Source organism: Nerophis lumbriciformis, linkage group LG05 (assembly GCF_033978685.3).
Source record: "Nerophis lumbriciformis linkage group LG05, RoL_Nlum_v2.1, whole genome shotgun sequence".
Classification (NCBI taxonomy): Eukaryota; Metazoa; Chordata; class Actinopteri; order Syngnathiformes; family Syngnathidae; genus Nerophis; species Nerophis lumbriciformis.
The window spans coordinates 15617735-15645488 of NC_084552.2; the positions used below are offsets into that span (position 1 = coordinate 15617735).

A 27754-nucleotide genomic window follows, 5' to 3' on the forward strand; every position below is an offset into this window, starting at 1 on the left:
TGCATTTCCAACGATAAAGTCAAAGAAATCTGCCGCCAGACCCCCATCGAATCTGCCGGAGTGTGTGAGCAATTCAGGGACAAAGGACCTCGGTAGCACGGCAAGCAATGGCGGCAGTTTGTTCCCGCAGACGAGCAAGCGAAACCCCCTGGATGTCTTGGCTCACACCGTCCCTTATGCCACCGAAGATGATCAAGAGAAGAATATCGACCCTAGCTTCCCTGGCCTGCTGACATCAAGTCCAAAACTGGGCAGATCAGCTTTCAGGAAAAGAGAGCGGATGAGGGTATGTCTACAGAATATATTAATTGATGAAAATTGGGCTGTCTGCACTCTCAAAGTGCATGTGCGTGTATTTCATATGCTGTAAACCTAGTTCATAGTTGTTAGTTTCCTTTAATGCCAAACAAACACATACCAATCGTTGGTTAGAAGGCGATCGCCGAATTCGTCCTCGCTTTCTCCCGTGTCGCTGGCTGTCGTGTCGTTTTCGTCGGTTTCGCTTGCATACGGTTCAAACCGATACGGCTCAATAGCTTCAGTTTCTTCTTCAATTTCGTTTTCGCTACCTGCCTCCACACTACAACCATCCGTTTCAATACATGCGTAATCTGTTGAATCGCTTAAGCCGCTGAAATCCGAGTCTGAATCCGAGCTAATGTCGCTATAGCTTGCTGTTCTATGCGCCATGTTTGTTTGTGTTGGCATCACTATGTGACGTCACAGGAAAATGGACGGGTGTATATAACGATGATTAAAATCAGGCACTTTGAAGCTTTTTTTAGGGATATTGCGTGACGGGTAACATTTTGAAAAAAACTTCGAAAAATAAAATAAGCCACTGGGAACTGATTTTTAATGGTTTTAACCCTTCTGAAATTATGATAATGTTCCCCTTTAAATGAACAGGTTACTCATCAGTTACTCAGTACTTGAGTAGTTTTTTCACAACATACTCTTTACTTTTACTCAAGTAAATATTTGGGTGACTACTCCTTACTTTTACTTGAGTAATACAACTGTGAAGTAACAGTACTCTTACTTGAGTACAATTTCTGGCTACTCGAACCACCTCTGCTCCTCTTTGGTACCATTCGTCCTGACTGTCCAGAATGTGTACATGTTTGTTGTCAAAGGAGTGATGTTTCTTCCTGAGGTGCAGGTAGACAGCTGAGTCCTGTGCCATGCGTCGACTTAGCGGTTTTGTTTCCCCGCTCATTTTGTGTTTCAGTGGGTGGTGAGAGGTATTGTGAGAACTTTTTACCGACAAAAACATGGTTGTGCCATGGGATCACCTGTATCTCCAATAGTAGCAAACCTTTACATGGATTACATGGAAAAAAGAGCCCTGAGCTTTTTCAAGGGAACAGCACCAAGTCCTTGGTACAGATATGTGGATGACACATGGGTGAAAATCAGAAACCAAGAAGTGCAAGCCTTGAACTCAGTGGACAAGCACATCAAGTTCACCCGTGAGGATGCCAAAGACAGTAAGTTGCATTTTTTGGAGAAAACATGGGCCTCCGTGTTGGGGTTTAACCGAAAACCCACACATACTGATCAATAGCTGCTTTTTGAATCACACCACCCACTGAAACACAAACTGGGTGTTATCTGAACCCTACAACACAGAACTGATAAGGTTCTTACCAGCCCACAGGCCAGAGACAAAGAGACTAGGCATTTGAGGGACGCCCTCAAAACCTGTGGTTACCACAACCGGTCATTTGTGCAAAGTGCATCCAGTTCCAGAAATAACAAAAACAGAGTGGATGAGGAAGGATAATGTTACGTACGATGGGGGAAGGAGACGACACCGAAACCAGGATCAGTTCAACAGGTTTATTGAAACCTTTGATGAGTGTTTTGGAGGTGTATGCTACTCTGTGTTTGTTGAGAAACGATGTGTAGGATTAACAATGTTAATGTTACCAGTGTTTGTTGTAAGTGCGTGTTGGATGAGTCTTTCGTCTGACCAGAGGGGCAAGGCAAGAAGGCAGTCCGTGGGCAAGCAAGCGGTCGGGGGCTGGAGAGAAGTAACGAGGTCCGTGTCCAAGCAGGGGTCAAGGATTGAGGGAGGCAGTCCAAACTACAAACAGGAAAAACACTGCGGGGAACCCAAAGGACATAAGGGAACAAGGAAGTCATGAGAAAGAACAAGTATGCAGGAGGGGAAGCCAGAGACGGGATGCTTACTCCAGAGAGTGAAAGTACGTTCTGGTGTAAGCTCCATGGGTCCGCTGAGCGAGCAGGGGCGTGTCCCGGCGAGCCTCTAGCGGAGGTGCCGGAAGAGCTTGCGGCAGATGACATGCGGGATTGTGCACGAGCCTTGACAGATAGGGCGAAACCATCCTTGCCCAGGCACACCCTTCTGTTTTTTTGGAGTATAAATATTTGGGGTTTTGACGCCAACCGTTTGGACTAGATCAAACGGTTCAGAGCTAGATCAAACGGACTGGTCAGAGCTAGTCCAAGACTAGCTCTGACCAATCTAAGTCTATTGAGCACGAACTGATGAAGTCTACTCGGATGAGTCTTCCAAGACAAACCAAGCAGTCCAGTTGCGAACGGTTAAACGCCCTGAAATGACAACGACTTGGATGAATGAGAACATTCACAGACAACATTTTAATAATAATTATAGTACAAATGTCATATTTTTTATGTGTTTTTTAGGATGGCCTTACTCCTCTCCATTGTGCAGCCCGGAGTGGACACGACGTTGTCGTGGAGTTGCTGCTGGAGAGAGGAGCTCCTCTGCTGGCCCGAACCAAGGTAGCAGGAAAAAACTAGAAAAGCACTCGTGTAGCGCAGATCTCCGCCAGAACTCTGGGCACGTTTGTTTTATTGGGAAATGAAATCACTCACTCAATCACTTGTTCCTTATCCCATTTCTGACATTTTCCTTCAAAATCAAACAAACTGACAAACAAACCCTGTTGATTACATATATCTCGGAGAATTAGGTAGTGGATAAATACATGAAAAAAACAAAACATGTAGTTTACCAAACAAAGTCAAAATAATTTCACATTATTAGTAAAAGTAGGATTATTTCCTACTTTAACTGACTAAAGTTGAAGTACCGTATTTCCTTGAATTGCCGCCGGGTATACTGTATATTATCCGCATGCCTCGTTTTACCGCCGGGTTAAACTCGTCACGTCACGAGTGACACTTCACCTTTCAAGGCATCATTTTCCAAAATAGAGGGGGCTAATTTCAATAATTTAAAATCGCATAAAGGGAAGAAGATAAAGAGCTATTCAGTAGGATTTAAGGTCCAAGCTATTGAATATGCTAAAAAGAACAGTAAACTTTTTTTATTAATATAGCTGCGTGTGTCAAATATGAGTCATTAAATGACTCCCGCCTCATGGTGGTAGAGGTCGCTAGTGATCCCAGGGATCATTCTTGCGACTACTCGGCTGCAGAAGAAGTGACAACAACAGTTTTCTAAACTGGACTTTCAATCGAAGCAGGAGGTAATAATTAAAGGAAGATCTCCATCGAGACTTTTAAAACTGGAGAAAGATAAGGAAGACTTCTATAAACAAGTTATCGATGCTTTTGTTCAGAAGGAGCGGCGCATGGACTTCATTTATAAGTAAAGGTAAGACCATAATAACGTTTTTTTTTTATTACCGGTAAGTGTGCTTTTCATGATGGTATCCTTACATCACACTCAAATTTATAAGCGCAGGCCTAAATTTACCGCATGCCTTTGGTAAGCGCCGGAGTGAGAAGAGGTTTTAAATTAACTACCGCCCCGGCGCTAATTCAAGGAAATACGGTATTATACATTGTAACTTACTCAGTACGGTCCGACAGTCACTCATGAAAGGTATGACAAAGGTAACTTTTTTCATAGGAAAAAATTGCTGGTATGGCAAATAAACAAGAATTTAGTTTAATTGATTTATTTTTTTTGTGAATAAAGTCTGTTCTTTGGACGTTGTTCATTATTCTTGCTTGTTTTGTAACATTCCCTGTTTGTGCTCTTGTAGTCCTTGTTCTACTCCCTTTTTTAGCATGCAAGGCACTGACTTTACCTCATTTGCTGGTTCGTTGTTTAGTACATGCCGCCAGTACAAACTGTTTTTTTCTGCTTCATCCCACTTTGCTTTGCTTTAGCTTGTTCCAATAAGGGAACTTTTATTACCGTATTTTTCGGAGTATAAGTCGCACCGGAGTATAAGTCGCACCTGCCGAAAATCCATAATAAAGAAGGAAAAACGTAATGGACGTAATGGGTCCCATTTTTATAGTCTTTGGTATGACTCGGCCGGGGTTTGAACAAACAACCTACCAATCTCAGGGCGGACACTCTAACCACTAGGCCACTGAGTAGGTCGTAAAAGTCGTATAAGTGTTATAATGAAGGCGACACATTATATAAATGTCGATATTAGCTATAATAGCCTACTATCAACATGACTGTGTCTCAGGCTGAAGCAAATCTTCGTTGACAGAAATGTTGAAATTTAATATTTATTCAACGCATTTTTACAACATTAGAAAACCATTAGTAAATCAGAGGCTACTCAGAAGGTGAGATAACTCCTGGAAATTACTGGCTTTTAATAACCAAAAGGTATAAATGAGTTTGTCCAAGTTAAAGGAAATGGCAGGCTGTCTTCTTTTAATGGATGTATTACAATCTTTGGTGAACTGGCTATTGTTTGCTGTGGTCTGGAACAACATGGCACACAAACAATTATCAGAAATGCAACCAATATTACATACTGATAATGTGTCATGAGACATGCAAAACTAAATTATATACAAAGAGGATAAAAGTAAAGGAAATTAAATGAGCTCAAATATACCTACCAATGAGGCATAATGATGCAATATGTACATAAAGCTAGCCTAAATAGCATGTTAGCATTGATTAACTTGCAGACATGCACTGACCAAATATGCCTGATTAGCACTCCGACAAGTCAATGACGTCAACAAAGTTCACCTCTGTGCATTCACGCACAGCATAAAACGTTTGGTGGACAAAATGAGACAAAGAAGGAGTGGAAGATTTTACATGTAAACAAACTGCTGCGTAACAGTCTATGGTGGGTTCAAGAACCGCCAAAATTAGTAGGACAAAACGATGTTCACCAAATGACACACAAACATATTAAACAGTGGGCTTTCTAACAGTTGGGAAGGTTTGTGTCATGTTTGTCCTTAAACAAAAAACATACTAAAACAAAAAAAATATTTTTCCCTCATCTTTTTCCTTTTTTAATCCTTTTTTAAAAAATGCTCCAGGGCGGCACTAAAGATGAATTACGATAACGTAGCTATCATTTTTATCACTTGTATATTGAAGTAAATAATCATAATGCAACAAGAATATAATTTTTTTTTTTTTATATTTATTTTTTGCTTTTTTCCCAAATGTAATTGACAGAACGGCCTGTCTCCCCTCCACATGGCGGCGCAAGGTGACCACGCCGAATGCGTCAAACACCTTCTGGAACACAAGGTGCCCATCGGCGACGTGACCTTGGACTATCTGACAGCGCTTCACGTGGCGGCGCACTGTGGACACTACAGAGTCACCAAGCTGCTCCTGGACAAGAGAGCCAACCCCAACACCCGGGCTTTGGTATTTGAACACACCATAGGGAATTAATACAATAATAATAATAATAATAACGTAGTTTGCCTTGTCTGTTTTTACCCCCAGAATGGTTTTACGCCGCTTCACATAGCCTGTAAGAAGAACAGAGTTAAAGTCATGGAGTTGCTGGTCAAATATGGCGCCTCCATTCAGGCCATCACAGAGGTGATTCATTATTAAAAGAAAATAAATATTTTGAGAATGTACCGTATTCTCCAGACCAGTGGTTCTCAAATGGGGGTAAGCGTACCCCTGGGGGTACTTGAAGGTATGCCAAGGGGTACGTGAGATTTTTTTTTAATTATTCTAAAAAATAGCAACAATTCAAAAATCCTTTATAAATATAAATAAAAACCTATCTTTTTTTCCCATATAGTTCAAGAAAGACCACTACAAATTAGTAATATTTTGCACTGTTATACAATTTAATAAATCAGAAACTGATGACATAGTGCTGTATTTTACTTCTTTATCTCTTTTTCTTAACCAAAAATGCTTTGCTCTGATTAGGGGGTACTTTAATAAAAAAAAAATTCACAGGGGGTACATCACTGAAAAAAGGTTGAGAACCACTGCTCCAGACCATAGGGCGTACCGGATTATAAGGCGCACTGCCGATGAATGGTCTATTTTCGATCTTTTTTCATATATAAGGTGCACCGGATTATAAGGCGCATTAAAGAAGTCATATTATTATAATTTTTTTCTAAATGTAAAACACTTCCTTGTGGTTACATAACATGTAATGGTGGTTCTTTAATCAAAATGTTGCATAGATGATGTTTTACAGATCATTTCCAAGCCGCTTTCTGACAGTCTCTCTTTGTGGGCGGTTTTATTTACGTGGCTCACCTTCAGCAGCGTCTTCTCCCCGTCATCTTTGTTGTAGCGGTGTAGCGTGCAAGGACGGGAGTGGAAGAAGTGTCAAAAAAAAGGGGGTGCTAACTGTTTTAATGACATTCAGACTTTACTTCAATCAATAACGCGGGAAATGTGTCCCGTGAAAAACCGTCCGACCGAAACTCTCTAATAACTAAAGTTCCTTGGGTGAATAATGTCAACTCACTACACCGGTATGTTTTAGCGCTTTCATGTCGAGTTTACTGGCAGATATAAGTAAGAACTTTACGCTAATTTATATTAGAAATGGCAACAGCTGAGGTTGAATGTCCCATAACAAGAAGATAGAGAAAAAGAAGAAGCTTATCGACTAAGGTGTCTGCACGGACGACAAAGGCAGAAGCGTGCAAATTTTCAGGATTAATTCAGGCCCCAAATACATATCAGCAGGTACCAGAAGTTAAGAAACGTTGCTTTTGCATAATATTGCAAAACAAAACACAAGATAATATGTCTTACCTTATACACACACCATACTAATACTGGTATGTTGAAGCACAATACAATCCATCAAGCGGTGCGGCTTCATAGCTTACCAAAGTCATATTTTGCACCACTTTATCACGCAACACACCCACTAATACTAAACACTATATTAAAAATTGCACTCTCTGTTTACCGCATGGTATTTGGATTTTTTGTCAATCAGGCCCATACTGTACAATGTCTGCTCTTTCTGGTATGCCGACTGATTTGATGTTCATGTCGTCCCGTTTAGACGAAGAGTTAATCATAATCCTCACGAAGGGTTACCAAAAAAAAACTACGCAAATTAGCTTCTTTTCGTGTCTTTCTTGCCATCTCCGGGTCAAATTTCGATGTCAAAGTTCGCCAAGGTCTCGGTTTATGGCTAGTACCTTCTACTATCCAGGTGAGAGGCATGATTTCTACCTTTCACCTTTGTGCATGCACGCACAGTATAAAACGTTTGGTGGACAAAATGGGACAAAGAAGGAGTGGAAGATTTTTACATGTAAACAAACTGTTGCAACACAGTCCACACTATGGTGAGTTCAAGAACCGCCAAAATTAGTAGGACAAAATACAGATGTCCGATAATATTGGGCTGCCGATATTATCGGCCGATAAATGCTTTAAAATGTAATATCGGAAATTATCGGTATCTGTTTCAAAAAGTAAAATTTAAGACTTTTTAAAACGCCGCTGTGTACACGGACGTAGGGAGAAGTACAGGGCGCCAATAAACCTTAAAGGCACTGCCTTTGCGTGCCGGCCCAAACACATAATACGGCTTTTCACACACACAAGTGAGTGCAAGACATACTTGGTCAACAGCCATACAGGTCACACTGAGGGTGGCCGTATAAACAACTCTAACACTGTTACAAATATGCGCCACACTGTGAACCCACACCAAACAAGAATGACAAACATATTTCAGGAGAACATCCGCACCGTAACACAACATGAACACAACAGAACAAATACCCAGAACCCCTTGCAGCACTAACTCTTTCGGGACGCTACAATATACACCCCCCGCTAACCCCGCCCACCTCAACCTCCTCATGATCTCTCAGGGAGAGCATGTCCCAAATTCCAAGCTGCTGTTTTGAGACATGTTAAAAAAAATAATGCACTTTCTGACTTCAATAATACATATGGCAGTGCCATGTTGGCATTTTTTTTCCATAACTTGAGTTGATTTATTTTGCAAAACCTTGTTACATTGTTTAATGCATCCAGCGGGGGCATCACAACAAAATTAGGCACAATAATGTGTTAATTCCACGACTGTATATATCGGTATCGGTTGATATCGGAATTGGTCATTAAGAGTTGGACAATATCGGAATATCGGATATCGTCAAAAAAAGCCATTATCGAACATCTCTCATGATTTCTAATCTACAAGTCATGTTTACCAACTCAGAGACGAAGCAGCAGCGGGACACTGGACTGCTAAATAAGTCTATATAGCAGAATAAGCTTCTTAGCTCTCTGTGATCATTGCGCCGCTAAAAGTAGACCGTCTGCGTTAGCACTTATAATAACAATCTCGTTAATACTTGGTTATTATTCAGGTCACAAGATAAAAATGGAGTATTGTTGGCAGTTTTGGGGGAAAAAAAGGAGTTTCCGTTGACTCCACTGATAGCGGAATTTTGCCTATGTGTATTTATGATTTAGAAATGCATCCAAAAAAGAAAAACATACGTGTTCTTGTCTTACGTAGGGATGTTTGCCAATTTCCTGTTTGACTGATCCGATCAGAGGAAGTTTGTCCACGTGGCGTAATCAGACCCCGAACATACAAATATTGCCGAAGTCGCATATACAAAATGGCAATTGGAGATTGTGGCATTTTGTGGGTGTTTAGACAATATTTTCACATACTTGCCGGCTTAAAAATATAATTGGATGTGTTTTAACGGATGGATTGAAACACAATTTAGTAGAGATGTCCGATAATGGCTTTTTTGCCGATATTACGATATTGTCCAACTCTTAATTATCGATTCCGATATCAACCGATACTGATACATACAGTCGTGGAATTAACACATTATTATGCCTAATGTTGTTGTGATGCCCCGCTGGATGTATTAAACAATGTAACAAGGTTTTCCAAAATAAATCAACTCAAGTTATGGGAAAAAAATGCCAACATGGCACTGCCATATTTATTATTGAAGTCACAAAGTGCATTATTTTTTTTAACATGCCTCAAAACAGCAGCTTGGAATTTGGGACATGCTCTCCCTGAGAGAGCATGAGGAGGTTGAGGTGGGCGGGGTTGAGGTGCGGGGAGTAAGGGGTAGCGGGGGGTGTATATTGTAGCGTCCCGGAAGAGTTAGTGCTGCAAGGGGTTCTGGGTATTTGTTCTGTTGTGTTTATGTTGTGTTACGGTGCGGATGTTCTCCCAAAATGTGTTTGTCACTCTTGTTTGGTGTGGGTTCACAGTGTGGCGCATATTTGTAACAGTGTTAAAGTTGTTTATACGGCCACCAAGTATGAGTTGCATTCACTTGTGTGTGTGAAAAGCCGTAGATATTATGTGATTGGGCCGGCACACAAAGGCAGTGCCTTTAAGGTTTATTGGCGCTCTGTACTTCTCCCTACGTCCGTGTACCACTCCGTACAGCGGCGTTTTAAAAAGTCATACATTTTACTTTTTGAAACCGATACCGATAATTTCCGATATTACATTTTAAAGCATTTATCAACCGATGATATTGGCAGTCCGATATTATCGGACATCTCTACAATTAAGCATATAAATGCATTCATTTTCCCAATTTACTGAAAAAAAAAATTAGTTAGAGACAAAATGTGCAATATTTCAGGAAGATTGGGGCTGAACATTTCCATACATGCATGGGTGTAAAATCAAAATATGACATGTATAAGAGTCATAAAATATTTTGAAAAAGTTCACATTTTAACACATTAAAATCCTAAAATTATGCAAAAAAATGTTTTTATTAAAAAATATGTCACAATTCTCTGAGAATAAAACGGTATTACTTATACTTGTTTATGAGGATACAGTTGTAATCGGTAATGGCCATATAACAAAGTAAAGTCAAATTGTTACAATAAAAAGTGTGATTGTAGGAAAACATTTTTTTTTTTTACAAGTTCCCAGGCAGTAAGAAAAACACAGCATACAAAAATGCTCATTACAGAATAAAGTTGTAATTTTGCGATCTTTCTTGTCAAGACTTGGACTATGGCGTGGTTTGTTTTCCCGTGGTGCAAATGAACATTTGGACCAGACATGGCGTGAAGGTGAAGACTTGATTTATTATAACTATAACTACAAAAAGAACAAACTAAAGGTGCGCACAAGGCGGAAGTACAAACTTGACAAATGAAACCTATACTTGCACGTGGGCAAAAAAACTAAGGACATGAACAAAAGTCGCTAACTGTGGCATGAACAGAAACAACTTACTTGGACATGGCAGGAAGTGCGCAGAGGTAAACAAAGTGTGAAGCAGAGAGTCAGGGGTATGATGTCGCCAGGGAGACTTCCTGGCAACAATGGGTTTAAATAATAGTGACATGATTAAAGACAGGTGCGTGAGTCGTGAGGGCAGGTGAAAACTAATGGGTTGCTATGGTGACAAACGAGTGCACAATGAGTCCAAACGTGGAACAGGTGAAACTAATGGGTAACCATGGAAACAAGACAAGGGAGTGAAAAGCCAGAAACTAAAGAGTCCAATAACTAAACAAAACAAAACATGATTACACAGACATGACATTTCTGTTGTGATGATTTAAGAAAAAACAAGATTTTAAAAGTTCAGAAGTAGGTTTACACCATTAAGTCATGTTACAAAAACAAGTTGTAATATTACTATAATTAAGTGGTAATCATACCAGAATGTTTAATCTACAAGCTGGTCTAGTTGTTCCTTGTTCTTGTGTCCAGTCTGGATTGACTCCCATCCACGTGGCCGCCTTCATGGGTCATCTGAACATCGTCTTGTTGCTGCTGCAAAACGGAGCCTCTCCAGATAGGAGCAACATTGTAAGTATTTTATTATTTGCAGTCTTTTTTTTTTTTTAAGTGCATATCATGCACAGCTTTTATACAAGTGCATTTTGGCTTAGCGTGGAGAAACATCGCTACACATGGCCGTCAGGGCCGGCCAGGTGGAGGTGGTTCGCTGTCTGCTAAGAAACGGAGCCATGGTCGACGCCAGAGCTCGGGTGAGTACGCTACAAAATATTATTGGACAATACTGTGCTTTGAAATTTCTTCGTAGAGCGAGTTTTTAATGACTACTATGAACTATGTAGTCGTTTTACCACAAGGCATTTGTACAAAACCCAAAACCAGTGAAGTTGTCACGTTGTGTAAATGGTAAATAAAAACAGAATACAATGATTTGCAAATCCTTTTCAACTTATATTCAATTGAATAGACTGCAAAGACAAGATACTTAACGTTCGAACGGGAAAACAATGTTATTTTTTGCAAATATTAGCTCATTTGGAAACATGTTTAAAAAAAGCTGGCACAAGTGGCAAAAAAGTCTGAGAAAGTTGAGGAATGCTCATCAAACACTTATTTGGCACATCCCACAGGTGAACAGGCTAATTGGGAACGGGTGGGTGCCATGATTGGGTATAAAAGCAGCTTCCTTGAAATGCTCAATCATTCACAAACAAGGATGGGGCGTGGTCAGTTTAAGAACAACATTTCTCAATGAGCTATTATTGCAAGGAATTTAAGGGTTCCACCATCTACGGTCCGTCATATCTTCAGAAAGTTCAGAGAATCTGGAGAAATCACTGCACTTAAGCGGCAATTGCCCATGACCTTGGATCCCTCAGATGGTACTGCATCAAAAAGCAACATTAGTGTGTAAAGGATATCACCACATGGGATCTGTAACACTTCAACTAGGCGCAAAGTTGAAAAGCCAGCATCTGTGATGGTACGGGGGTGTATTAGTGCCCAAGACATAGGTAACTTACACATCTGTGAAGGCGCCATTAATGCTGAAAGGTACATACAGGTTTTGGAGCCACATATGGTGCCATCCAAGCTATGTCTTTTTCATGGACGCCCCTGCTTTTTTCAGCAAGACAATGCTAAGCCACATTCTGCATGTGTTACAACAGCTTGGCTTTGTAGTAAAAGAGTGCGGGTACTAGACTGGCCTGCCTGTAGTCCAGGCCTGTCTCCCGTTGAAAATGTGTGGCGCATTATGAACCCTGGAATACCACAAAAGAGACCCCGGACCGTTGAACAACTTAAGCTGTACATCAAGCAAGAATGGGAAAGAATTCCACCTGAAAAGCTTCAAAAATGTGTCTCCTCAGTTCCCAAACGTTTACTGAGTGTTGTTAAAAGGAAAGGCCATGTAACACAGTGGTAAAAATGCCCGTGTGCCAACTGTTTTGCAATGTGTTGCTGCCATTAAATTATAAATTAATGATTATTTGCAAAAAGAATATGTTACTCAGTTCGAACATTAAATATCTTGTCTTTGCAGTCTATTCAATTGAATATAAGTTGAAAAGGATTTGCAAATCATTGTATTCTGTTTTTATTGACCATTTAGACAACGTGCCAACTTCACTGGTTTTGGGTTTTGTAGAACACAACAAGTAAAATAACAACAAAGCCGTAATATTACGACGAAAGGGTTGTCTTCTTTCGAGACTAAAAATAAAACGTAATACAAGACAATTAATGTTGAAATGTTGTACTTCCCCAGGAGGAACAGACTCCCCTCCACATCGCTGCCCGTCTGGGCAAAACAGAGATTGTCCAGCTCCTTTTGCAACACATGGCCCACCCTGACGCCGCCACGGCTAACGGCTACACCCCACTTCACATCGCCGCTAAGGAAGGTCAAATGGAGACGGCCTCCGTTCTCCTGGAGGCGGGGGCTTCGCACTCGCTCGCCACGAAGGTAAGCGACAATGAAATAATGTCAAGCTCGCTCCTATTGACGCAAAAAAACGACCCATGAAACCAGCATGTTTGTTTTTCTCTGTCTGCAGAAAGGATTCACTCCTCTGCATGTTGCCTCCAAGTACGGAAGCCTGGATGTAGCCAAACTTCTGCTTCAGCGACGCGCACCACCCGATTTCGCAGGGAAGGTTAGTATTACCATGTACAAACCCCGTTTCCATATGAGTTGGGAAATTGTGTTAGATGTAAATATAAACGGAATACAATGATTTGCAAATTATGTTCAACCCATATTCAGTTGAATGCACTACAAGACAACATATTTGATGTTCAAACTCATAAACTTTTTTTTTTTTTGCAAATAATAATTAACTTAGAATTTCATTTTCACTTGGACTATGGAGTTTATGTTTTCCCAAGATGCAAGTGAATTTGGATCGGACATGGCTTGAAGGTAGGTACATGATTTATTTATTACTATCAAAAAGGAACAAACGAAAAGCGCGCACAATGGCGGAGGTAAAAAAAACTTGGCGAATGAAAACAAAACTTGCACAAAGGCAGAAACTGAACACGAAATAACAAAACACTTACTGTGGCATGGGACCGTGAACAGGGCTTGAAACGAGAGGATAGCAGGGTTAGAAAGGATATGACACCAGGACGGACAACAGAAAATGAAAAGCTTAAATAACACAGACATGATTAACAACAGGTGCGTGACTCAAAACAGGTGCGTGACATGACAGGTGAAAACTAATGGGTTGCTATGGTGACAAACAAGAGTGCATAATGAGTCCAAACGTGGAACAGGTGAAACTAATGGGTAACCATGGAAACAAGACAAGGGAGTGAAAAGCCAGAAACTAAAGAGTCAATAACTAAACAAAACATGACTAAAACAAAACATGATTACACAGACATGACAAACACGTGCCAAAGTAGTTGGGAAAGGGCATGTTCACCACTGTGTTACATGGCCTTTCCTTTTAACAACACTCAGTAAACGTTTGGGAACTGAGGAGACACATTTTTTAAGCTTCTCAGGTGGAATTCTTTCCCATTCTTGCTTGATGTACAGCTTAAGTTGTTCAACAGTCCGGGGATCTCCGTTGTGGTATTTTAGGCTTCATAATGCGCCACACATTTTCAATGGGACACAAGTCTGGACTACAGGCAGGCCAGTCTAGTACCCGCACTCTTTTACTATGAAGCCACACGTGGCTTGGCATTGTCTTGCTGAAATAAGCAGGGGCGTCCATGGTAACGTTGCTTGGATGGCAACATATGTTGCTCCAAAAGCTGTATGTACCTTTCAGCATTAATGGTGCCTTCACAGATGTGTAAGTTACCCATGTCTTGGGCACTAATACACCCCCATACCATCACAGATGCTGGCTTTTCAGCTTTGCGCCTATAACAATCCGGATGGTTCTTTTCACACGACGTCCACAGTTTTCAAAAACAATTTGAAATGTGGACTCATCAGACCACAGAACACTTTTCCACTTTGTATCAGTCCATCTAAGATGAGCTTAGGCCCAGCAAAGCTGACGGCGTTTCTGGGTGTTGTTGATAAACGGTTTTCGCCTTGCATAGGAGAGTTTTAACTTGCACTTACAGATGTAGCGACCAACTGCAGTTACTGACAGTGGGTTTCTGAAGTGTTCCTGAGCCCATGTGGGGATATCCTTTACACACTGATGTCGCTTGTTGATGCAGTACAGCCTGAGGGATCGGAAGTCACGGGCTTAGGTGCTTACGTGCAGTGATTTCTCCAAATTCTCTGAACCCTTTGATGATATTACGGACCGTAGATGGTGAAATCCCTAAATTCCTTGCAATAGCTGCTTGAAAAAGGTTTTTCTTAAACTGTTCAACAATTTGCTCACGCATTTGTTGACAAAGTGGTGACCCTCGCCCCATCCTTGTTTGTGAATGACTGAGCATTTCATGGAAGCTGCTTTTATACCCAATCATGGCACCCACAAAGTATTTGATGAGCTTTCCTAAACTTTCTCAGTCTTTTTTGCCACTTGTGCCAGCTTTTTTGAAACATGTTGCAGGCATCAAATTCCAAATGAGCTAAAATTTGCAAAGAAATAACAACGTTTTCCAGTTTGAACCTCAAGTATCTTGTCTTTGCAGTCTATTCAATTGAATATAAGTTGAAAAGGACTTGCAAATCATTGTATTCTGTTTTTATTTACCATTTACACAACGTGCCAACTTCACTTGTTTTGGGTTTTATAGTAAAACAAAAAAAATATCTGTAACTTTACGTTCTATGCCAATTATCCATAATTTTAGCACCTCCTGTACCTTTTTGTATATACTATGTGCAGCGTTTGTTTTATTTAACATCCATCCATCCATTTTCTACCGCTTATTCCCTTCGGGGTCGCGGGGGGCGCTGGAGCCTATCTCAGCTACGTTTGTTTTATTTAACAGTTTATTTTTAAATGTTAATACATGTATATGTTTGTTTCCAGAATGATCTGACGCCACTTCATGTTGCAGCGCATTACGATAACCAAAAAGTGGTGCTCCTGCTTCTGGAAAAAGGAGCATCCCCCCACGCTGTTGCCAAGGTCAGTGATGATGGAAAAAGTGTTTATACTTAATCATGTGAATCAAAATGATCAGGCCAGCTCTGGCTAGTCTACTTTATTTCCAGTCTACTGTCCATCCATCCATTTTCTACCGCTTATTCGTATTCTACTATTAGTTCACACCAAGGAGAAATTCGGAAAAAATATTTTAAATATTACAATATAAACACTGTAAGTCGTACTGTAGAGGTTGCCCTTTGGTGGGTTCTTCGAACCACCACACACTGCCATGAGAGCCCGGATTTCAAGGTATAACACTGTTTTATTTACATAAGAATGTGCAAGGCTTTTGCTTTCCAGCAAAATGTCTTTCTCTCCTGCAACTCCAACTGCGTGTCTCATGCCGGCTGCTGCTAATAAAGGCGACAGGTGATTAGATAACAAGGCCCACCTGGGCCATCTACTCACCTGTTGCTGTCTTCGACGGCCGGTCCTGGCACACCCCGTTCCGCGGCAGGCCCGCAGGCCACGCCCCCCTCCACACGTACTTCTAATGCAAAATAATTGCCATTAGTTCATTTTGAACATGCATACAGTTGCAGTGTGTACATCACATATATATATATATATATATATATATATATATACAGTTTTACATTCAAATGTCCCAAATGGAGTAGGAAGAAGCAGAGCTTATTTAGTCGTACCTTTTTTCCCTTTCTAAGCAATTCAACACATTTGTTCACTTTCTGTCTCAATCTCTAACACAGGGGTCGGAAACCCAAAACGTTGAAAGAGCCATATTGGACCGAAAATACAAAAAACAAATCTGTCTGGAGCCGCAAAAAATGAAAAGCCGTCTTTAAGTCTTATAATGAAAGCAACACGTGACGTAAGTGTCTATATTATAGCCTACTATCAAAATGACTATTTGTCGCAGGGTGAAGCAAATTGTCGTTGACAGAAATGTTGAAATGTAATATTTATTCTACACATTTTTACAACATTAGAAACCATTAGTAAATCAAAGGCTACTCAGAAGGTGAGATAACTCCTGGAAATGACTGGCTTTTAATGGCCAAAGGTACATATGTGTTTGTCCAAGTTAAAGGAAACGGCAGGCTGTCTTCTTTTAATGGATTTATTGCAATCTTTGGCAAGCTAGGTAATGTTTGCTATGATCTGGAACAACATGGCACACAAAGAACTATCAGAAATGCAGCAAATATAATACATACAGAGACATGAGACATGCAAAACTAAAGTATCTACAAAGAGGATGAAAGTAAAGGATATTAAATGAGCTCAAATATACCTACAAATGAAGCAAAATGATGCAATGTGTACATACAGCTAGCCTAAATAGCATGTTAGCATTGATTAGCTTGCAGACATGCACTGACCAAATATGCCTGATTAGCACTCCACACAAGTCAATAACATCAACAAAGCGCACCTTTGTGCATTCACGCACAGTATATAAAGTTTGGTGGACAAAATGGGACAAAGAAGGAGTGGAAGATTTTTACATGTAAACAAACTGTTGCATCACAGTCCACACTATGGTGAGTTCAAGAACCGCCAAAATTAGTAGGACAAAATAGAGATGTCCGATAATATCGGACTGCCGGTATTATCGGCCCACAAATGCTTTAAAATGTAATATCGGAAATTATCGGGATCGGTTTCAAAAAGTAAAATTTACGACTTTTTAAAACGCCGCTGTGTACACGGACGCAGGGAGAAGTACAGAGCGCCAATAAACCTTAAAGGCACTTACTTTGCGTGCCGGTCCAGTCACATAGTACCTACGGCTTTTCACACACACAAGTGAATGCAAACATACTTGGTCAACAGCCATACAGGTCACACTGAGGGTGGCCGTATAAACAACTTTAACACTGTTACAAATATGCGCCACACTGTCAACCCACACCAAACAAGAATGACAAACACATTTCGGGGGAACATCCGCACCGTAACACAACATAAACACAACAGAACAAATACCCAGAACCCCTTGCAGCACTAACTCTTCCGGGACGCTACAATATACACCCCCCAAATTCCAAGCTGCTGTTTTGAGGCATGTTAAAAAAAATAATGCACTTCAATAATAAATATGGCAGTGCAATGTTGGCATTTTTTTTTCCCATAACTTGAGTTGATTTATTTTGGAAAACCTTGTTACATTGTTTAATGCATCCAGCGGGGCATCACAACAAAATTAGGCATAATAATGTGTTGATTCCACGACTGTATATATCGGTATCGGTTGATATCGGAATCGGTAATTAAGAGTTGGACAATATCGGAATATCGGATATCGGCAAAAAAGCCATTATCGGACATCTCTAGGAGAAAATGATGTTCACCAAATGCTCTCATCAGTGAAGCATACACACAAACATATTAAATAGTGGGCTTTCTAACAATTAGGAAGGTTTGTCTCAGGACAAGCGGTAGAAAAATGGATAGATGGATGGATGGATGAATGTCTCATGTTGGTCCTGAAACAAAAAACATACGAAAAAAAAAAAAAAAAAAAATTCCCACCAATCTTTTTCCATTTGCAATCCTTTTTTAAAACTGCTCCAGGGAGCCACTATGGCTGCACTAAAGAGCCGCATGCAGCTCGAGAGCCGCGGGTTGCTGATCCCCGCTCTAACACAAACAGATAAATAAATATCAATAAAGTTCACAAGAATAGATAATGAGTTCACATAATTGGCTGAATATATGATCGATGTCTCGCTTAGCAATAGGCTTCAAGATTCTTCTTTCTTGTACTCTGTAAACACTGAGTTTGAATAGTTCCTTAGATTGGATCGTATCAATTATTTGAGTAATTTGCTTAATCTATTCCATAAATCAATTTCACATACTGATACAGTCAGTACTCTGCAGCATCACGTGGACATCGGGGGCGGTACCTCTGGATTGGCAGACCGGGGTGGTGGTTCCTCTCTTTAAGAAGGGGAACCGGAGGGTGTGTTCTAACTATCGTGGAATCACACTCCTCAGCCTTCCCGGTAAGGTCTATTCAGGTGTACTGGAGAGGAGGCTATGCCGGATAGTCGAACCTCGGATTCAGGAGGAACAGTGTGGTTTTCGTCCTGGTCGTGGAACTGTGGACCAGCTCTATACTCTCGGCAGGGTTCTTGAGGGTGCATGGGAGTTTGCCCAACCAGTCTACATGTGCTTTGTGGACTTGGAGAAGGCATTCGACCGTGTCCCTCGGGAAGTCCTGTGGGGAGTGCTCAGAGAGTATGGGGTATCGGACTGTCTGATTGTGGCGGTCAACTCCCTGTACGATCAGTGTCAGAGCTTGGTCCGCATTGCCGGCAGTAAGTCGGACACGTTTCCAGTGAGGGTTGGGCTCCGCCAAGGCTGCCCTTTGTCACCGATTCTGTTCATAACTTTTATGGACAGAATTTCTAGGCGCAGTCAAGGCGTTGAGGGGATCCGGTTTGGTGGCTGCGGGATTAGGTCCTGATGGCTTCATCTGGCCAGGATCTTCAGCTCTCACTGGATCGGTTCGCAGCTGAGTGTGAAGCGACTGGGATGAGAATCAGCACCTCCAAGTCCGAGTCCATGGTTCTCGCCCGGAAAAGGGTGGAGTGCCATCTCCGGGTTGGGGAGGAGACCCTGCCCCAAGTGGAGGAGTTCAATTACCTCGGAGTCTTGTTCACGAGTGAGGGAAGAGTGGATCGTGAGACCGACAGGCAGATCGGTGCGGCGTCTTCAGTAATGCGGAGGCTGTATCCATCCGTTATGGTGAAGAAAGAGCTGAGCCGGAAGGCAAAGCTCTCAATTTACTGGTCGATCTACGTTCCCATTCTCACCTATGGTCATGAGCTTTGGGTTATGACCGAAAGGACAAGATCACGGGTACAAGCGGCCGAAATGAGTTTCCTCCCCCGGGTGGCGGGGCTCTCCCTTAGAGATAGGGTGAGAAGCTCTGGCATCCGGGAGGAACTCAAAGTAAAGCCGCTGCTCCTCCACATCGAGAGAAGCCAGATGAGGTGGTTCGGGCATCTAGTCAGGATGCCACCTGAACGCCCTCCCTGAACGTCCGACCGGTAGGAGGCCACGGGGAAGACCCAGGACACGTTGGGAAGACTATGTCTCCCGGCTGGCCTGGGAACGCCTCGGGATCCCCCGGGAATAGCTGGAAGAAGTGGCTGGGGAGAGGGAAGTCTGGGCTTCCCTGCTTAGGCTGCTGCCCCCGCGACCCGACCTCGGATAAGCGGAAGAAGATAGATGGATGGATGGATACTGATGCAGTCGTGGTCAAAAGTGTACATACACTTGTAAAGGACATAATGTCATGGCTGTCTTGAGTTTCCAATCATTTCTACAACTCTTATTTTTTTGTGATAGAGTGATTGGAGCACATACTTGTTGGTCACAAAAAACATTCATGAAGTTTGGTTCTTTTATGAATGTATTATGGGTCTACTGAAAATGTGAGCAATTCTGCTGGGTCAAAAGTATACATACAGCAATGTTGATTTTTGGTTACATGTCCCATGGCAAGTTTTACTGCAATAAGACACTTTTTGGTAGCCATCCATAAGCTTCTGCTTGAATTTTTGACCACTCCTCTTGACAAAATTGGTGCAGTTCAGCTAAATGTGTTGGTTTTCTGACATGGACTTGTTTCTTCAGCATTGTCCACACGTTTAAGTCAGGACTTTGGGAAGGCCATTCTAAAACCTTAATTCTAGCCTGATTTAGCCATTCCTTTACCACTTTTGACGTGTGTTTGGGGTCATTGTCCTGTTGGAACACCCAACTGCGCCCAAGACCCAACCTCCGGGCTGATGATTTTATCTTGTCTTGAAGAATTTGGAGGTAATCCTCCTTTTTCATTGTCCCATTTACTCTCTGTAAAGCACCAGTTCCATTGGCAGCAAAACAGGCCCAGAGCATAATACTACCACCACCATGCTTGATGGTAGGAATTGTGTTCCTGGGATTAAACATATTGCTGAGTATTCTGGCCAAACAGCTCAATTTTGGTTTCATCTGACATCACATGGACAAAGATAAGACCTTCTGGAGGAAAGTTCTGCTTCCTCACGGTCTTGTCGATTTTTTCTTGAAGGGAACAAGGGGGCTGCATGCCAATTATTTTACCAGCCCTCTTGATAAGGTTTTGAAGTTGGGTTTTGAGTTTTGACAGCAAACCATGTGGAGATGCCATAACGGATGACAGATTCAGTGTTTGCCTTATAAATCCACATCATGATATTGCTTGCCACATCCTGGACCATGAGCCTCCTTACTAAGTGCAGGTGCTGGTTAATACGAGAGCAAACAGAGTCAACTGCGCCAAACACCCAACCTTTGGGCTGATGATTTTAGGTTGTCCTGAGGAATTTGGAGGAAATCTCCTTTTTCATTGTCACATTTACTCATACTTGCCAACCCTCCTGAATTTTCCGGGAGACTCCCGAAATTCAGCGCCTCTCCCGAAAACCTCCCAGGACAAATTATCTCCCGAAATTCAGGCGGACCTGAGTGACGTGTCGACAGCCTGTTTTCACGTCCGCCTTCCCACAATATAAACAGCGTGCCTGCCCAATCACGTTATAACTGTAGAATGATCGAGGGCGAGTTCTTGGTTTCTGATGTGGGTTTATTGTTAGGCAGTTTCATTAACGTCCTCCCAGCGCGGTAACAACACACAACAACAGCAGTCACGTTTTCGTCTACCGTAAAGCAGTTCGTCTGCCGTAAACAGCAATGTTGTGACACTCTTAAACAGGACAATACTGCCATCTACTGTACATGCATATGTGACAATAACATGTACGGCTTTTAGAGAGTGCAGTGCACAACTGCGCACACAACAAGGAGACGAAGCAGAATGCATCATCAGAGAGGGTGTTCAGCATGGTTAGAAAAATAGTGACAGAGAATAGAACAAGGATGGACAATTCAACCCTTTACTCAACAATGAGTAGATGAGTGTTATGTGTGTGTATATGTGTAAATAAATGAACACTGAAATTCAAGTATTTCTCTTATTTTTATATACCGTATTTTCCGCACTATAAGGCGCACCTAAAAACCACACATTTTCTCAAAAGCTGACAGTGCGCCTTATAACCCGGTGCGCTTTATTACGATTCATTTTCATAAAGTTTCGATCTCGCAACTTCGGTAAACAGCCGCCATCTTTTTTCCCGGTAGAACAGGAAGCGCTTCTTCTTCTACGCAAGCAACCGCCAAGGAAAGCACCCGCCCCCATAGAACAGGAAGCGCTTCTTCTTCTACTGTAAGCCACCACCCGCCCCCGGAAGAAGAAGAAAAAACGCGCGGATATCACCGTACGTTTCATTTCCTGTTTACATCTGTAAAGACCACAAAATGGCTCCTACTAAGCGACAAGGATCCGGTTCATAAAAAGACGCAATCTCTCCATCCGCACACGGATTACTACCGTATTTCACAGCAACTGATATTCCTGTGAACCGCACTGTGGAACGGGAGCACGTACGGTGAATATTCGCACCACAGGGAATGAGAAGTCATCCTTCACTGTGGTTCTAGCTTGCCATGCTAACTTCCACCCATGGTGATATTCAAAAGGAAGACCTTGCCAAAAGAGACCTTTCCAGCCGGCGTCATCATAAAAGCTAACTCGAAGGGATGGATGGATGAAGAAAAGATGAGCGAGTGGTTAAGGGAAGTTTACGCGAAGAGGCCGGGTGGCTTTTTTCACACAGCTCCGAAGGCGAACACACCTTCACTAAGACGGGCAGACAGCGCCGGACGACATACGCCAACATTTGCCAGTGGATCGTAAATGCCTGGGCAGATATTTCGGTCACAACTGTGGTCCGAGCTTTCCGGAAGGCAGGATTCACAGAACAACAGCGACACTGACTCCGATGACTTCGACGAGACGGAACCGGCCATTTTGGATACCACGCTTGCGCAACTTTTCAATTCGGACACCGAAGACGAAGAATTCGAAGGATTTACGAATGAAGAATAACTTCAGAAGGTGAGCGCTATGTTTATTTTGTGTGTTGTGACATTAACGTTCGAGCAACATTATGTTGCTATTGCTCTACACCATTTTGAATTTTACTATGTTTGTGATTGCACATTTGCGTACATTTTGGGACAGAGTTGTTAGAACGCTGGTTTTCAATATATTATTAAAGTTTGACTGAACTATCTGACTGTTTTTTTGACATTCCCTTTAGCGCAGCGTAGGCGCGGCTTATAATCCGGGGCGGCTTATTGGTGGACAAAGTTATGAAATATGTAATTCATTGAAGGTGCGGCTAATAATCCGGTGCGCCTTATAGTGCGGAAAATACGGTATATATAATAAAATTATACATTATATATATATATATATATAGGAAATACTTAACTTTCAGTGAATTCTAGCTGTATAAATATATATATATATATATATATATATATATATATATATATATATATATATATATATATATATATATATAATTTTATTATATATATATATATATATATATATATATGTATATATATATATATAAATAATAAATAAATGATAAATGGGTTGTACTTGTATAGCGCTTTTCTACCTTCAAGGTACTCAAAGCGCTTTGACACTACTTCCACATTTACCCATTCACACACACATTCACACACTGATGGAGGGAGCTGCCATGCAAGGCGCTAACCAGCACCCATCAGGAGCAAGGGTGAAGTGTCTTGCTCAGGACACAACGGACATGACGAGGTTGGTACTAGGTGGGGATTGAACCAGGGACCCTCGGGTCGCACACGGCCACTCTCCCACTGCGCCACGCCGTCCCAATATATATATAATATATATATATATATATATATATATATATATATATATATATATATATATATATATATATATATATATATATATATATATATATATATATATATATAATAAAATTATATATATATATATATATATATATATATATATATATACAGCTAGAATTCACTGAAAGTTAAGTGTTTCTTATATATATATATATATATATATATATATATATATATATATATATATATATATATATATATATACATATATATATATGAAATTCTTAACTTGGTGAATTCTAGCTGTAAATATACTCCTCCCCTCTTAACCACGCCCCCAACCACGGCCCTTCGACCCCCCCCCCCACCTCCCGAAATTGGAGGTCTCAAGGTTGGCAAGTATGCATTTACTCTCTGTAAAGCACCAGTTCCATTGGCAGCAAAACAGGCCAATACTACCACCACCATGCTTGACGGTAGGATTGGTGTTCCTGGGATTAAAGGCCTCACCTTTTCTCCTCCAAACATATTGCTGGGTATTGTGGCCAAACAGCTCAATGTTTTCATCTGACAACTCATGGACAGAGATAAGACCTTCTGGAGGAAAGTTCTGTGGTCACGGGTGATTTTAAGACCCTGCTTCCTCACGGTCTTGTCGAATATTTCTTGAAGGGAACAAGGGGGCTGCATGCCAATTATTTTACCAGGCCTCTTGATAAGGTTTTGAAGTTGGGTTTTGAGTTTTGACAGGAAACCATGTGGAGATGCCATAATGGATGACAAATTGGATGTTTGCCTTATAAAACCACATCATGATATTGCTTGCCACATCCTGGACCCTGGGCCTCCTCAGAAAGTGCAGGTGCTGGTTAATACGTTGCAATCAGTCAACTTGGTTGGCCCAAAGTTAACTGAGAATCAAAAGAAATACCCAGGTACTTTTAGGAGGAAACCTGCTCCACTCTCACCTGTGACTCGTTAGCAAACACATAGATGTTTGCTAATGAGTCGCAGGTGAGTGTGGAATGGCCGAGTCTGATTGGCTGTGAGGTGATGAGCAGATGAGCAGACAGCTGAGCGTCGTTCATAGATCTCTGGAGTGAGGGAGTGGGCGTGGTCCTGACAATAGCGGAGGGAATGAATATAGATGGTAAACAGTGTGCAGCTGGATTTAACATAAGCATTCGACACACTTAATCAGAATATTTTCATTAAATGTGTGATTTATCATACTGTAACTGTATGCACGTTTGATATAACAATACAATGAATAACTATAAACTAACACCACACATGTTTTTGGGGTTGACAGGCCATACTTGCCAACCTTGAGACCTCCGATTTCGGAAGGCGGGGGGCGGGGCGTGGTTAAGAGGGGAGGAGTATATTTACAGCTAAAATTCACCAAGTCAATTATTTTATGTATATATATATATATATATATATATGTATATATATATATATATATATATATATATATATATATATGTATATATATATATATATATATTAAAAATCTCCTGATGATTGAGGGAACCCCTCATGAAACAGGCCTGTAGAGATGAAGTAGTCTTGTGATTTTTTCCCACACATACATATATATATATATTTATATATATATATATATATATATATATATATATATATATATATATATATATATATATAGGAAATAATTGACTTTCAGTGAATTCTAGCTATAAATATATATTTATTTTATTATATATATAAAAATAAGAGAAATACTTGAATTTCAGTGTTCATTTATTTACACATATACATACACATAACACTCATCTACTCATTGTTGAGTTAAGGGTTGAATTGTCCATCCTTGTTCTATTCTCTGTCACTATTTTTCGAACCATGCTGAACACCCTCTCTGATGATGCATTGCTGTGTGAAATGCACTAGATGGCAGTATTGTCCTGTTTAAGAGTGTCACAACATTGCTGTTTACGGCAGACGAACTGCTTTACGGTAGAGGAAAACACGTCACTCAGGTCCGCATGGAGCTGGAGACCACGCCCCCTCCAGCTCCGCCTGAATTTCGGGAGAAAATATGTCCCGGGAGGTTTTCGGGAGAGGCGCTGAATTTTGGGAGTCTCCCGGAAAATCCGGGAGGGTTGGCAAGTATGTGACAGGCTAACGTGGGTATGGCCCCTATATCAGTGGTTCTTAACCTTGTTGGAGGTACCGAACCCCTCCAGTTTCATATCCACATTCACCGAACCCGAACCGTAATCATAAAATGATGTTATTACATTAAAGAAATACTAATAAAGATATATTTTACAAACAGAAAGTTACAGGAATGTACACATGATCCCATGTTTACATCTCATTGTGCAACATGTGAATGTTTTGGTGGGAACTAAATGTGATATCTTATTATTTCCAAAGTAGGACCCCCCCACCCAGACATATAATACTAGTACACAGCTCATGAAACACAATACGTTATAGTCATTGTAAGTGGGCCAAAACACTTATATTAGAAAATAATCTCATGGAAATGACTGCTTTCATTTGATTACAATAATAAAACATTTAACTTGTTATTTTAGTCAGGTTTGGGACAGGTGTGCTGCAGGTCTGACGTCGCTCACATGTGCTCCACCGAATGCTCAAGGAGTTTTTGCGTTTGCTCACAGATATGGAAAATTAGAGGGAACATTGTTTGGGGGTATCCATAATGCGCCGACAGGGAGAAGTTTGTGTTTACACGATAAGTCGGATGTGTCTTGACCTACGCGGCGGAGGCTCTGCCGAACCCCTGAGGCCGACTCACCGAACCCCGAGGGTTCGATCGAACCCAGGTTAAGAACCACTGCCCTATATCCTGATGTCGCCCTGATCTTAGTCCCTACGGTTTTACTTTTAACAGCGATATAAACAATACTGGACTTGGACCTCATTTTTCCACAAACAATTGATTGATTCCCATCGTCATCATTAGCAGAGAATGATATACACTATATTGCCAAAAGTATGTGACCACCGGCCTTGACTCACATATGAACTTGAAGTGCCATCCCATTCCTAACCCATAGGGTTCAACATGATGTGGGTCCACCTTTTGCAGCTACTACAGCTTCAACTCTTATGGGAAGGCTGTCCACAAGGTTGCGGAGTGTGTTTATAGTAATTTTCCACCATTCTTCCAAAAGCGCATTGGTGAGGTCACAGGTCGAGAAGGCCTGGCTCTCAGTCTCCGTTCTAATTCATCCCAAAGGTGTTCTATCGGGTTCAGGTCAGGTCTCTGTGCAGGCCAGTCCAGTTCATCCACACCAGACTCTGTCATCCATGTCTTTATGCACCTTGCTTTGTGCACTGGTGCACAGTCATGTTGGAAGAGTAAGGGGCCCGCTCCAAACTGTTCCCACAAGGTTGGGAGCATGGAATTGTCCAAAATGTTTTGGTATCCTGGAGCATTCAAAGTTCCTTTCACTGGAACTAAGGGGCCAAGCCCAACTCCTGAAAAACAACCCCACAACATATTTCCTCCTCCACCAAATTTCACAATGCAGTCCGAAATGTAGCGTTCTCCTGGCAACCTCCAAACCCAGACTGGTTCATCAGATTGCCAGATGGAAAAGTGTGATTCATCACTCCAGAGAACGCGTCTCCACTGCTCTAGAGTCCAGTGGCGACGTGCTTTACACCACTGCATCCCACGCTTTGCATTGGACTTGGTGATGTATGGCTTAGATGCAGCTGCATGGCCATGGAAACCCATTCCATGAAGCTCTCTGTATGTGGGCTGATTGGAAGGTCACATGAAACAATGATGAAACAGCATACAATGCAGAGGTCCAACGGCTGGCTTCATGGTGTGCTAACAACAACTTGGTTCTTAACACTAACAAAACCAAAGAACTAATTGTAGACTTCTGCAGGAAAGGGCAGAACAAACCCCCTCCACTTTTAATTAATAACAATCTCGTAGAAAGGGTCAAGCATTTCAAATTCTTAGGGGTGAACATAACAGAAGATCTTTGCTGGGACATTAACACTGCTTCTACAGTCGGAAAGGCCCAACAACGTCTTTTTTTTTTTGAGGAAACTAAAATGCGTAAACATTCCGCAGAAATCAATGGTAAACTTTTACAACTGTGCCATCAGCAGTGTCCTAACTTATGGCTTTTTAGTGTGGTTTGCTAGCTGCACTAAAGCGAACCAACAGGCCCTCCTGCGAGTGGTTAAAGCGGTGGGGGAAATTACAAGGACGATACTCCCAGAGATGAGTGCCATGTACACAACTCGCTGCCTAAAGCGAGTACACAACATCCTGAAGGACAGATCCCACCCAGCCCATGGGCTCTTCAACCTGCTACCCTCTGGAAGGAGGTATAGATGGATTCGCGCCAGGACCACCAGAATGTCTCACAGTCTTTATCCCCAGGCTGTGAGACTGCTAAATGAACAGCCTGCCCCGGACCATCTTATTACCTCACTCTTCAC

At 41.5% G+C, this 27754-nt stretch overlaps 1 protein-coding gene across 9 annotated transcripts in view; it reads left to right on the forward strand.

Annotated features, from left to right (window-relative positions):
* Window positions 1-27754, forward strand: part of ank2b (ankyrin 2b, neuronal) — a 176339-nt gene that overhangs the window by 82327 nt on the left and 66258 nt on the right. For all 9 annotated transcript variants that reach the window (XM_061961222.2, XM_061961226.1, XM_061961221.1 and 6 more), the window contains 8 exons: window positions 2677-2775; window positions 5414-5611; window positions 5693-5791; window positions 10929-11027; window positions 11111-11209; window positions 12727-12924; window positions 13016-13114; window positions 15419-15517. In XM_061961222.2, the coding sequence (XP_061817206.1) occupies window positions 2677-2775; window positions 5414-5611; window positions 5693-5791; window positions 10929-11027; window positions 11111-11209; window positions 12727-12924; window positions 13016-13114; window positions 15419-15517 (990 nt within the window). The remainder of the gene's footprint in view (window positions 1-2676; window positions 2776-5413; window positions 5612-5692; window positions 5792-10928; window positions 11028-11110; window positions 11210-12726; window positions 12925-13015; window positions 13115-15418; window positions 15518-27754) is intronic.